Raw genomic sequence first — 12434 nt, forward strand, 5'->3', positions numbered from 1 at the left:
AGTTCTTGCAAACAGACAAACAACATACTTGTAGAAGTAATGAAAACAATTTCTACTAAAAAAAGCAAGTTTTTAAAGAACCGTGACTACACAAAAAAAGTGCAAACATTGAGGTAATATGCAGGGTGAGCTACTTTCAGAAATATAGTATAAATTCACTGATGGAGTGGCACGTATTTTATTTGACTTGTTACAAATTTCGGTTCACGCCATGATGATTTTTATCAAGTCTCCCTGAATAAATAAACGTCTGTGCGATTGTGAGCTGAAAATACAGTCGTTGATTATAAAACAGGACTCGTGGAATCTCTTGACGTGAACAAGGGTGTGCCAGGACACAGATGGACCTCGAGGTGGCAGCATATTCAAGCAGGAAAGCCTTGTTAAAACCGTTTTCTCCAATATTCTTCCATGTTGGCTTAATTTAAAACTGTAAAGCACGAAAAACCTATCACATAACTTCAGCAGCCACCGACTTCTGTTCACTGCTCCGTGGCACACTTTCACCATGTCTCTCGGGGGCTGAACACCATCCTCAGAGTTGATTCTGATAGTTGAAAAAAAAAAAGAATACACACCACACACACACATATATATATAAAATTAGGATTTGTTATGAGAACCTGTGTGTAATTTGCTCTCCAGTTGTTCTGTTGCTGTGTGGGTGTTGCAAGGGTTAACACAACTCAAGGAACACGCTCTGGGAAGTGAGGGTTTCTCAGCAAAATAAGATTTTCATGTCAGTTTATGAGTCAATTTGTAGATTGTGCAAAAAAAATTATAGAACTGTTATTTAGAAGTTTACTTACAGTTAGATAGTAATAGGAGTCAGTGGAAGTATTTTTATCCTTAATAACGACGTTCCTTTTCAGTCAGATTTAGGGGACTACATATGTAAAATGTGAAGTTTTGATTAGTTCCCATGTCACATGCAGATCACGGGGTTTGGTGGTCGCTCGCCTCCTCGCATATCTATTGAAATGACATTAATGAAAGTACTGTAAGAAAAACACACGCATTTAAATCTTCTTTTTCATGACCGCACATTCAAAAATATGTTGTAACTATCCAAGTATGACCTTCACTTACTGTAAAAACTGACGTTATACTTTAATAATTGTAGCTATTTGACAGCGGGCGGATGGATACGGCCTCTTAAATGTTACCTTCACTTACTCATCATCCTGCTTGTAAAATTCTTACTTTACGAGTTCAAAGTACGTTCTGCGTGCGTTCTGCTCTAAAACAGAGTGCATGAGCAATGAGCGGATTTTGTAAACTCTTCTAATTGTCAAATAAAAAGTTACATTTTACAAGTTACATGACTTTAGCAAAATGAAAACGGATTGTATACGAAGAGAGGTAAACATTGGAGTGTTACATGATCTATGCTGGATGTTGTACAAATGTAACATTCTCTTATATGAATTGTTACCACACTTAAATTATAAAACAGATCAAAAAGTTCCACAGAGCAGATATAATCGGATCAGACAGTATTTTGTGGAATCTCGTGTTTGTTAATTCTATTTCCGATACCTCGTAAAGGCGGCATTACAAGCTACGGCAGGACCTGTTACGGGTTGACACTTCTCAGTGGTTTAAAGACAAGAAACATTTGGGGTGCAGCTTAAAGAACTTGTCATATTTCACAATGTAAGTCTATACTTTCTTTAACCAAAGCTTTAAATACATGTTGTCCTGCCGAACTTTTTTACATGACGCTATCCGACCTTCCGGGTACTTTAGAGAAACTGGATCATAGCTACGCCCAAAGCTGTTAGCATGCAACAAGTGCTAAGAACGAAACCTGAATTGGTTTTCGAGGTAATTTTATCGTTGCGATGGCGAAAACAATAACGCTAAACTTGAGCTGGGAGACTTTTGCTAACTCACACAGAGTCTATGTACGTTTGTATTTGCATCGAAAACTTCAGGAAAGTATATTCTCCAACGTACACAGCTGCCTGAGCTGTGGCCAGCAGCTAACGGTTAGCTCTCCTCCTGGTCCTGCTACGAGATTAATTTGCAGTTTGAAATTTACATGTTGCTGCGTTACGTTAAACTTGCTCATTTGTGACTGAAACGAATGAATTTAGTTATGGTTGTTAATCTAGCGACAGAGAACAGCGAATTACCACAAATCCAACAAAGTCAGAGGAAATTACTCATGTTAAACAGTGGCTCCCCGTTAGTCGCCATTAATGGTACAGGAAAAAAGGGTAACAACTGACACTGGGGTGTAGAACAGAGTTGCTATTGTTACATTTCAATCCTTAATCCTGTTAACACTATGTTGGTCAAGGTTCCATCTACTCGTCTTTTTCCTCTCCATCCCTTCCCATGACCCTCCCCAAGTACTCCGTTAAAGGCTGCACCATTTGGAAAATATCCACTTGTGATTATATTTACTGAAACTGCGGTATGAGGGGGGATGTTCAATTTTACATCAATCTTCATTTGTATTTGGTAACCCGATTAAAACATTATGGTTTAATTGGAGATCCTTATCCAATGAAATCTTCAAATAGGTCTGCAACATATGAAGTGTAGGCAGGACACGGTACCACTATATTTACATGTAATTGAAAACGGTGTTTTGACACAGTGTGCGTTTCCCATACGTTATTTTTGCGGGTCATTGTGATAAAATGTGCAGCCCTGATACCAGTACATTTCATTTCATAAACTGAAGTCTAATTGTTTGTTACTGTTAATTCCTGCTGAAAATAGGCACAGGTATGAACCACTATAGGACCTGGACAGAGCCTGACAAGTGGAATAGAGAACCAGACAATCCTTCACAACATCAGCATTGCTAAGCCATTAACCTAACTATATATATATATAGATATATAGCTATAGATGGATGACTAGATATATAGATATAGATATAGATATAGATATATATATGCCCATCAAACCTGGAATATCATTTGACATGCCAGGGTTTTTAGGTCAAGTAAACCCCTCTGTTTTCATTTCTTTATGGGTATTCTAATGATAATGATACTTCTTGTGTGATACTATATATATGCTGAATGCTGCAGTTAAAGGAATCTGATGTAGGCTTGTTAAAGGTACCATTTGTTAGGGGACAGTTTAATCCTCAACAGATTAAGTGCAGTCATTTCTTGTCTTGTGATACCACTTCATTCCTAAAGAGATGATCCAAAATAGCTCATTCACTTGCAAACGGATTAGGGGGAGTTAAATTCAAGTAAACTCCACTCTGCTATTCTCTGGGAAGTGACAGTATTGATCTCTTCGAAGTCATTCGCTCTGCCAAGGAGGTAATGTGATCACTAACATTGAGGAGGGATTTTGATCAAACTTGGGATGATAATAGAACCTGTGCCAAATTAGGTTTTGGAATTGATCTGGATCTGATGATGTCACATTACCTTGTTGGAGTTATGCCCTCTGTCTGTATCTTTTGTTTGTTAGCAGGATATCACAAACACTAACTGGAGAATTTGGACGTCATTTTGATTAAAGATGTGTCATTAACTTAGGAAAAAATCGGGATCAAATTTTAGATCCTGGATCCCAAAGACTCTTCTAGGCCAGTGGAGGAAATTAGGAATGCCATACCGATCTGTAAAAAACAGTACCATTGAATACGCATGTGAATCACAATTTTTTTTGGCCCGCAGAGAACCAAAAATTGTATTAGGCTATGCGTATTTGCTGAGTGGGCAACGCACGCATGCGGGGACAGTTCATCAATCCACCCTCATCGTGAAAGTACAGACATGATTGTGATGGTGACCATCAACGACAGCAAAACACAATCGCAACTATGTTTATGTTGTCTGTTCATGTCAGCTCATGCCGGGGATGTTTTCTTCTCTGTAATGTACAAATTAAGTGAACAGGAATTGAAACCATGACTAAAACACTGCAATGCAAATGAAACCCCGGGCTTGCTGAACTGTTGCACCACTGGAGGATATGGCAGGAGCTTCCTAGGAAGAGGGATGAGTGCTTTCTCATTGAGAGAGGAGGCTGGCAACTCCTCAGGGGTCTTTCACACAGGACAACCATCACAACCGCCACCAAATTTGACAATGCATTTCCTTTGGAAGTTTGCCTGTTGGTTACTTGCCTTTTTCTTGGTACAATTTACACCTCCTCTTTGCAAACATAGAATAATTGCTAAAAGCAGAAAGAAATCATTGCGCAGCACAACATCCAGTGAGCTTGCAATCGAAAACATAATTTAAAGTGAAACTTGTGTCTGTTAAGTAAACATCATGGGGATGCCTATTTAGGGGTGTTGTCCTCTAGAATTAGCCATTCACCATTGTTAGGGTTTTATGTGCGACTTCCCTTTGGAAGGATTTACGTCATTTCTTCAGGAAATGGAGAAGGTTAGTGCAGTTTCCAGTAAGATAATAGTTGAGTAGTTCTTTGTGTAAACACAGTCTATGTAAGTAACCTGTACTTGTTGATATAGGAATATGAATGTATTTAAAATGGTGGCATCAGCTGTCGTCACGTCTTCAGCGCTGATGGATGTCCATTCACTCTGAATGGCTCTGGTGTTCACACTCAGGCACTCATCTGTGTTAGATGCGTTGCTCTGCAGATAGTGAATTTTGTGGGATATACTGATAAAGCTTGGTTGGAGTCGATAAGAATTATAAAATTGGCTATTAATACATTTCAGATAAATATTATCTTGAGGTTTTCTTTGCTGTGGAATAATAACTTTTACTGTGAATTGCCTAGTTTTGCATTTGCACAATGTTGAGATTCATTACAACCAAGCTGATATATATTTGCCAGGTTCAGCATCCATCCATCCATTTTCTACACCGCTTATCCTAAGGGTCACCAGGGGAAAGGGGGGGGGGGGGTGTGTGAGGGGTGGTTCACCTTGGACAGGTTGTCAGTCCGTCACAAGGCCATCAGGAGCATTTAGGGGTTCAGTATCTTGCTTAAGGACTACTACTTCTACTTCAACATGGTCACCAGGGGAAGTGAGGATCAAACCAGCAACCTTTTGGTTGCTAGATGGCCAGACTACCTCTGAGCAGTTTCAGTAAACTGAAGTTAATTCTGTTTATAACGGTAAGCAATCAGTGTATGATGACTTTGGCTCAGTTACCTCAGCAACGGTTGCATGAGTGTTGCTGTGGCTCGATGAAGCGCTGTACCAAGTTTGGTTTTAAGGGTCTAAGGCCTGAGATGACACAGCTTTTATAGAGCCACACACAAAAACAATCTTGAACAGTACTACACATATAAGGCAGAAAAAGCTTAAGGATGTGTTAGATTTTTTTTTGTTGTTATTGCTAATTATTTAGTTCTGTAAAACATTGTTACCATGAAATCAGTCCTACACAAAAATGTGTGCTTTTTTTTTTCTTTTTTTTTTCCAAGTTTAAATATTTGATTTGAGAAACACACATTTTGAAATTGGTGACATGGTGGTGCAGTGGTCAGCACTGTTGCCTCGCAGCAAGAAGGTTCTGGGTTCGAGCAAGGGATCTTTCTGTGTGGAGTCTGCATGTTCTCCCTGTGCCTGGGTGGGCTCCGTCCGGGTACTCTGGCTTCCTCCCACAGTCCAAAGACATCAAGAGGCTAATTGGATACCTGCTGCGATGGACTGGTGACCTGTCCAGGGTGAATCCTGCCTCTCACCCAAAGGCTGCTGGAATAGGATCCAGGCCCCCGTGACCCTTAACAGGATAAGCAGTAGAAAATGGATGGACATTCAAAATGATCACTTAGTTGTGTTCATTTCTCTTGAGCAAAAACACATGACGGCATTTTATTATTCCAACAAAAATGACAATGTGATGATTTCCCCAGAACTATTCTGTTGTTAGAAGCTTGGACACAGTCTGTCTATGTGTATATGGTGACCAAACTGAAATCCAGTAAGAGATTAAAGACGACAGAATGATAAAACTCAGGCACAGCACTAACAGAGATAAGGGGCATAATGGTCAGAGATGGTCTGTTGTCCTTCCTATGGTGCCTGCAGAGCAATGCCGTCTGAAGTCAGAGGGTGGCAGTAGGTAGCTACTGTAGAAAGTGCTACGTGGTCAATATCTGTAGGTGAAATGTAGAAATCCTAAACAGATGTAGGTTTTGCTCGAAAGCAAACGTTACTTCTCACAGAACCCACCATCTTGCCTTCAACATTTATCATATCTTGTTTCAACTAAGTTCAACAATTACAAAGCAAATTTTGTATTTGCATTCACACTTGAGAGATTTTTCATAATTCTGACTGTAGTAAGAAGTACAAGTATTTGTATGGTAACAAAGACACAAATAGTGACACTGTAGCGGAGGATTATTCACATTCAAGACACTGCTACCTGTTTCAAAGCAAGTGGTAGAGTATTACAGGACTAATTAAGATGTCACTGATGTGTGTTATAAGTTCCTCTTTAGTCACCATGGGTTGACAAATTCATGATTAATAAGATACCTTTGGGACTAGTGGCTGTGGTGTTGCGTATTTTGAACATTTCACTTTTCAGGCTATTTCCACTCATTGATAGTCAGCAGCTGAATGTGTTTCAATATTGTACATGACCTGTGAACTGCATTATATTTGTTGAGAAATGTCATTGAAGGCTCATTCCTGTGCTACATGGTTATTTCTCCAGGTCATCCCTCGGTCCAGATGGCTCTGGTGCAGCGTCAGGCAACAAGCGCCTGCAGCAGACTCAGGCCCAGGTGGATGAGGTACGGCACCTTAACTCAGATTACTGATCTACAAGATCCAGCTGAAACCCAAACATGTGTTTTCTATAATGTATTGATGTTATAATGCCAAATTTGTTTATTGTAGACTAAACCAAAGTTTATATCATCATTAAAGTTGTGTATTATGGTAAAGGTTGACTTTCTAAAAAGGAGAATCAAAGATAATTTTTTTCCACCTTTTTAATCTGCATCACCTCTCTCACCTTAAACACTCCTCTGATGGGTCACTGTTATTACACATCCAGTTAATGTCAGAATGACTACCTTAAAGGTCCCATGCAAAGTAAACACAGATTCTCTCAGTTTTAATCTGTGTCGCTTGTGTTTATTGGTATTTCTTGATTTTTGATAAAGCAAAACCTAAATATAACAGTACTTTTACATTAAAATCCGTCTTTTCACTTCCTGTTAAAAAAAATGAAAATGTTGATGTCTCATCCTGCACACGTGTGCTAATTATGCATGCAATGTAAATTCTGTCTTAAATTCTCATGTTCATCGATCACTAGCTGCACTAGCTACGGCCCGAAAAGACTTTTTTCTCATAGTTATTTTGTGAAAGAAGCGGCTGATAAAGTGCTTGAAGTCTTGAGGATATCATAAAAAACCTTGAAGAAATTATTTGCTGCACTGCCGTGACTTGATCCATTTGATATGATAACAGTTAAAAAGGCTTAAGGCGTAAGGTTGACATGATTTAATCATTTATCCACATTTGTTTGCAAAGAGCAAATTAGTAAGGGTGGCTGGTGTAAGTCTCCCATATACAGGTGCTGTCATGCAGGCGCTATTTGCTAATATTAAAATGATCGCTATTCGCCGAGCTTTGTGTTCCCACTGGGGACACTTAAATATGCAGGAATAGATTGCTCTCTGACTTCCGTATCACTGGACCTTCCAACTTCATCAAATATGTTTCTCTTACCCCCAATGAGTGCTGTCATGTTTGTAGCATGTTTTGCCCCCCAGTCTGACAGAGGGGGCGTACCCCAGTGGGACTGTGACGCAGATGCATACGTTCTGCTGACCTCCGCTCTCTCTCACTACCCTCAGCCACACTGTGTGACTCATTGTTCCTTGATGTCTGTCTGGAGCACTTGCATAACCCTTGGCAACACTGTCATGAATCACCACAGTAGGAATCTGCAGCTCTGTACCTTCACATGGCAATTCACATGCAAGGGAATATTAGGTGAAAGCTGTTGCTTGTCCAGTTTCTAGAATTGACATGCAAGCTATGTCAGTACAGCTACAATGATAACGTAGCTGCTTAATGACACTTAATTCCCTATATTGTTCCCTCTCCTACTTCCTCAGTTGTGGCCTCATTGAGAATGGCCCCTCCTACTCGGAACTTTAACCTGAGCATGTCACACAAAGCCTCCAATTGGCTCCCAGAAGTTTACGTAATCCCTGTCTCTATCGTTATGTAAGACTTGCACGGGCCTACACACTCCTCCAGCCTGCTGCTCCGTCTGAGGGGAGGGGCAGTTGTGGGGTTTGTGGATCAGTGGAACATATGGGTTATGTGTATTCTCTGATAAGTCCTCACACACGAATGCCTGTCTGCCACAAGGGTTCGTTTAAACTGACGCGCGTAGTTGTTTGGTGTATTCTGCCTTCTGTTGAATAACAGTTATGGCAATAATTTACTTGTAACATTGGGCCTCGTGCAAGTATTCATTTCAGTATTTCATCATGAATTTCCCTTGCATTTTCACCAAGTGTAGCAACGTGCGTCACGTTGAATTTACCAAACACACAGGTGCCAGGGAACCCTTGTCAATGAGATTCCAAAACATGACCGCCTCTTGTTCTAAATGAACTTTGTTCCTCAACAGAGCAAATTAGCATATTCAACGCCCTCCAAATACTATATGGGGTCAGCTGTCTGTCACAGTTGGGAAAGGTGCTCCGCTCATGAAAATACCACAGAAAACGAGACAGAAGTGTTTGATAGACACTGAAATTGAGACCCTGCACACAGAAATGGATAAAAATTGTTATTTATTATTGGAGACGATGAAGTTCAGGTATTAATGAAGCCAAAGAATGTGAAAAATGAGAAGTGCTGCAATCACATCTCAACTGCTGTGTGAATCATTACAGTATTTCCTATTGTACATAAGGTGCACAGTAAGATAAAAAAATAAATAAATAAATAAAAAGTGGTTTTATCTGAAGTGAATGCTTATTAACACCACACCACTCATGAACTCAAACCACATTTTTGTGTCGTCATATTTCAGGGAGTATTTCTGGCTCCATCTTCATGTTGTCTCCCATGGTTACACTGTTTTTGGCTGGGAGAACAGCATTTAAATTTGTTCATTTATGCCAGTAGGCTAAAAGCACACACTCAAACCCACAAATTTATCCTGCAAATCATAACCATGACAATGTCACCATGATTATCTGTTCCAAATGTATGTGTTCAAACACAAAAACATCTTCAAGTCATGAACATGGCAGCGTTCATGAGTCAGCATCCAAGTTTTCTGGTTTGGAGAGTGACTGGTTGGTTGTGTGTATCTGATACCACAGGTCTGCACCACTTGTAGATTTTCTTGGCATCTAATAGAAAATCACAGATATGGAAATATTGCAGAAGCTGGAATGTTAACATCGATTGCTTGCGAGAGTGATAGAAGAAGGAATTGGTATGTTCCAGTGGCTCTTGCATGAGGCCCATTGTCAGTATCATGGTCCATTTACAATCCAACAATTATACCTGTGAAAACTATAAAAATAAGGATGAAATATTTGGCTCAGAAAATGTGATTTAAGGCAGTGTATATAGATCCTCAATGGCTTTTTCTAACATCCCAATTAAATGTACTGAGGGACAGGTAAATAGAAAGTCATCAGTTCATTGCTCTGTGTGTGTGTGTCTGTGTCTGTGAGAGAATAGGTGGTGGATATAATGCGTGTTAACGTGGACAAAGTGCTGGAACGAGACCAGAAGCTGTCCGAACTGGATGACAGAGCAGACGCACTTCAGGCTGGAGCCTCCCAGTTTGAGACCAGCGCCGCTAAACTGAAAAGGAAGTACTGGTGGAAGAACTGCAAGGTGTGTCAACACTGCTCGGATGAGGAAAATTACAAAGTCAAACACACACCAGCCTTCTCCAGTTAAAATGAAACTGCTTGAATGTTGCTTTTAATTTTCCTCCTTGCAGATGTGGGCCATCCTGATAGCTGTCATAGTGATCATCGTCATCATCATCATTAGTGAGTAATCAAGCTCTTGATTTGTGAGGCTGGCAAATATTGCTTTTGCTTGTTAGACAACTTTTGTTTGCATTTCAGATCAGCTCAATGAGCTTTAATCTACATATAATTAAGACTGAATGACATCTGAAACTATTGAGTTCTTTTAAACTTTATTTTCAGTTTGGGGAGCATCGTAAAACTGCAGCAAGAGGAAGAGGAATGGAGGAATCAGTGAAGAAGAGGAGAATAGCAATGTGCATAATTAATATCTGAAGTGGTCGCATGATTACTGGCTACTGAGCTCCACAATATTTTTCCCTCCTGCGGTGGTGGTGGTGGTGGGGGGGGGTCTTCATTCCTTGTCCTGGATTGTTGTGTACGTGTGTATATGTGCCTGTATAGGATAATGCCATAATACCAGTTTTACCCAGCGTCACTGCCCCTCACCAGATTTCACTCAACTTGTATTAGAGTGCCGTGCCACATGCCAAAGAAAACAAACACATGCATGAAATCAACGGTTGATATTTAAACTCAGTTATATCAGCCTTGGATTGTTCCATAGGTCAATGAGAGATGAGCCAGGCTCTAAAGAAATATAAATGAATCGTCACAACATCCACATATTGTCCACCCAACGTCAGGATGACTAATGAAGAATGTGTCTCTCATCGAGATCTATATAGTTTATGTTCTCTATTAATAGCCAATTAATTTAATGTGCCAAGCTAAGAGACGTGCCTTTGAAATCATCTCCTTGCTCAGTTTTCATTGCAACAATTATTATGCAGTTTTCTGATTTCCGATACATTTCTACTCTTTAGACTATACCATATATCACTCCTCGTTGGATAAAAAAGGAAGGTGCTCTGTATTGTGCGTGATTCCAGTCAGCAGGGGAATAATTGTGGAAGCCAATACCTTTAGATTATTTACGCACATGTTTGAGTGCCGATTTCCTTCTGTTAAAGACGTTCGATTTTGACTTTAATTTTTTGTAAAGCATTTGGTCACCTGACGACAACAAATAAGGTTAGCAAGATCTTCATAAATACATCCCATCTTCCTCTCAGGTGGTGTACAAAATGTCTATGCTGACTTTGTGGACACATTTGGTCTATGGAGTATATTAAGTGCCAAAAGGCTCGGGCCATTTCAGGCGAATAAAAGCCGAGAGAAACTGACACAAAGTAACAAAAAAAGACTTCAATGATGTCCCAAGTGTTTATTAGCTCGACCAGGTGCTCTCCATGATGTGCCAGACAGCTTACCTTTTTAAAAAATATGGTCACAAGCATGTATGAAACTTTTTCACAGATGCCTTAATCAGTTTATCTAGTGGAGCACAGCAGGAAATCACTCCTGAAGAGTGATGTCTTCTGAGTGCTCCGACTAGCCAAACAATACTGTGCTGCTCGCTAATTTGTTCACTTTCAATTAGATGTTCTGTTCAGTAACACTGGTATCCCTTCTCCTCCAAGTACATATGTGTGATATTTTACTTTTATTCATTAAATATAGCTTTTTCTGTTCAAATTTATTTGTAGAACTAATCTTAGGGACTATGAAGTTTTTTTTGTGTGTGTGCCTTTGTACTCACTGCTGAGAAGCGTCATCGCTGATGGTTTGTGTAGAGAAACTTAACTGGGCAAAGACAGTGTGAGTTTTTATTTTGCCTACACTGGAAGATTGCATACCCTGCTGTTGCTTCTCTCTTCTCCTTTTTAAAGAAATGACTTGTCATGAGACAGTTTGGGATTACTTGATCCCTGTTAATTAATACCCCTCTGATTTCTGCAAGCTAACAGTTTTATTTGGCCTTTTAAGTGCATGCATGATGCCATTGCCACAATGGATTTTTTTATTGTACAACTGTAGCCAATATGGATTGTTTGCTTTCCAAGGGCAGAGAAAATGCCTCAACAGGCCCACCTTTTTATCACACATGTATTGAATTCTCATCTTTTCCTGTCTGCATCAGTGATTCTCGATCTGGGGTTCGTGAGATCATTTCTGGGGGTGGGTCATCAAATTGCGAGGGGGGGGGGGGGGTTGCATCGCCAGTAACAGTGATAGAATTTGTCTTGACATAGCTTTTATTGCATGTGTCAGTCAAAGTGTGCACTGCACTCTTAATCTAAGGCCTCTAGGATTATAAGGCTGTACTGTGTAATTTTACATGTTAACAGACCCAGTTACCTCACCAGTATGAGAATGTATTCCTTGCCGTTATTCTTATTTTAGGCGTAAGTACACATGTCGAATTTGACTGCACAATACCTTCCATAAATCTGCAACACTACAAAGAAAATTCAGTTTGTAAACAAAAACTTGCTGGGAGAGGGTGGATGTGAGGGGTCACGGCTCACAAATGTTGAGAACCATTGGTCTACACAGAATGTAGGAGACAAGTTGAGACCCCTAATTGAGTAACTTCTAACTACAGGGAGTGCACTTTGGAAATAAGTGTAATACTGCTCTGAACATAAATG

At 39.9% G+C, this 12434-nt stretch overlaps 1 protein-coding gene and 1 long non-coding RNA gene across 2 annotated transcripts; one reads left to right on the plus strand and one right to left on the minus strand.

Annotated features, from left to right (window-relative positions):
- Positions 1–190: 190 nt before the first annotated feature.
- Positions 191–2195, minus strand: LOC147267842 (uncharacterized). Its single transcript, XR_015112081.1, has 3 exons — positions 2139–2195; positions 810–972; positions 191–547 (listed from the first exon to the last, which is right to left on the minus strand). It is a non-coding gene; the product is annotated as an uncharacterized LOC147267842 (long non-coding RNA).
- On the plus strand, positions 1522–11971 carry vamp3 (vesicle-associated membrane protein 3 (cellubrevin)). The gene is made up of 5 exons (XM_086198927.1): positions 1522–1656; positions 6630–6708; positions 9641–9799; positions 9909–9960; positions 10123–11971. Coding segments are annotated over exons 1-5 (309 nt in total). The 5' UTR covers positions 1522–1654; the 3' UTR covers positions 10140–11971.
- The last annotated feature ends 463 nt before the right edge of the window (positions 11972–12434 follow it).

The sequence above is a fragment of the Aulostomus chinensis genome, chromosome 3 (genome assembly GCF_037954235.1).
Source record: "Aulostomus chinensis isolate RoL2024-O1b breed Wild chromosome 3, RoL_Achi_v1.0, whole genome shotgun sequence".
NCBI classification, from domain to species: Eukaryota; Metazoa; Chordata; class Actinopteri; order Syngnathiformes; family Aulostomidae; genus Aulostomus; species Aulostomus chinensis.

Bases quoted from the DNA above. Each gene is read 5' to 3' on its own strand.
- vamp3 (XM_086198927.1), top strand. The intron at 6,709-9,640 runs GTACGGCACCTT...GTGAGAGAATAG, and splicing joins CTCAGGCCCAGGTGGATGAG to GTGGTGGATATAATGCGTGT. The intron at 9,800-9,908 runs GTGTGTCAACAC...TCCTCCTTGCAG, and splicing joins ACTGGTGGAAGAACTGCAAG to ATGTGGGCCATCCTGATAGC.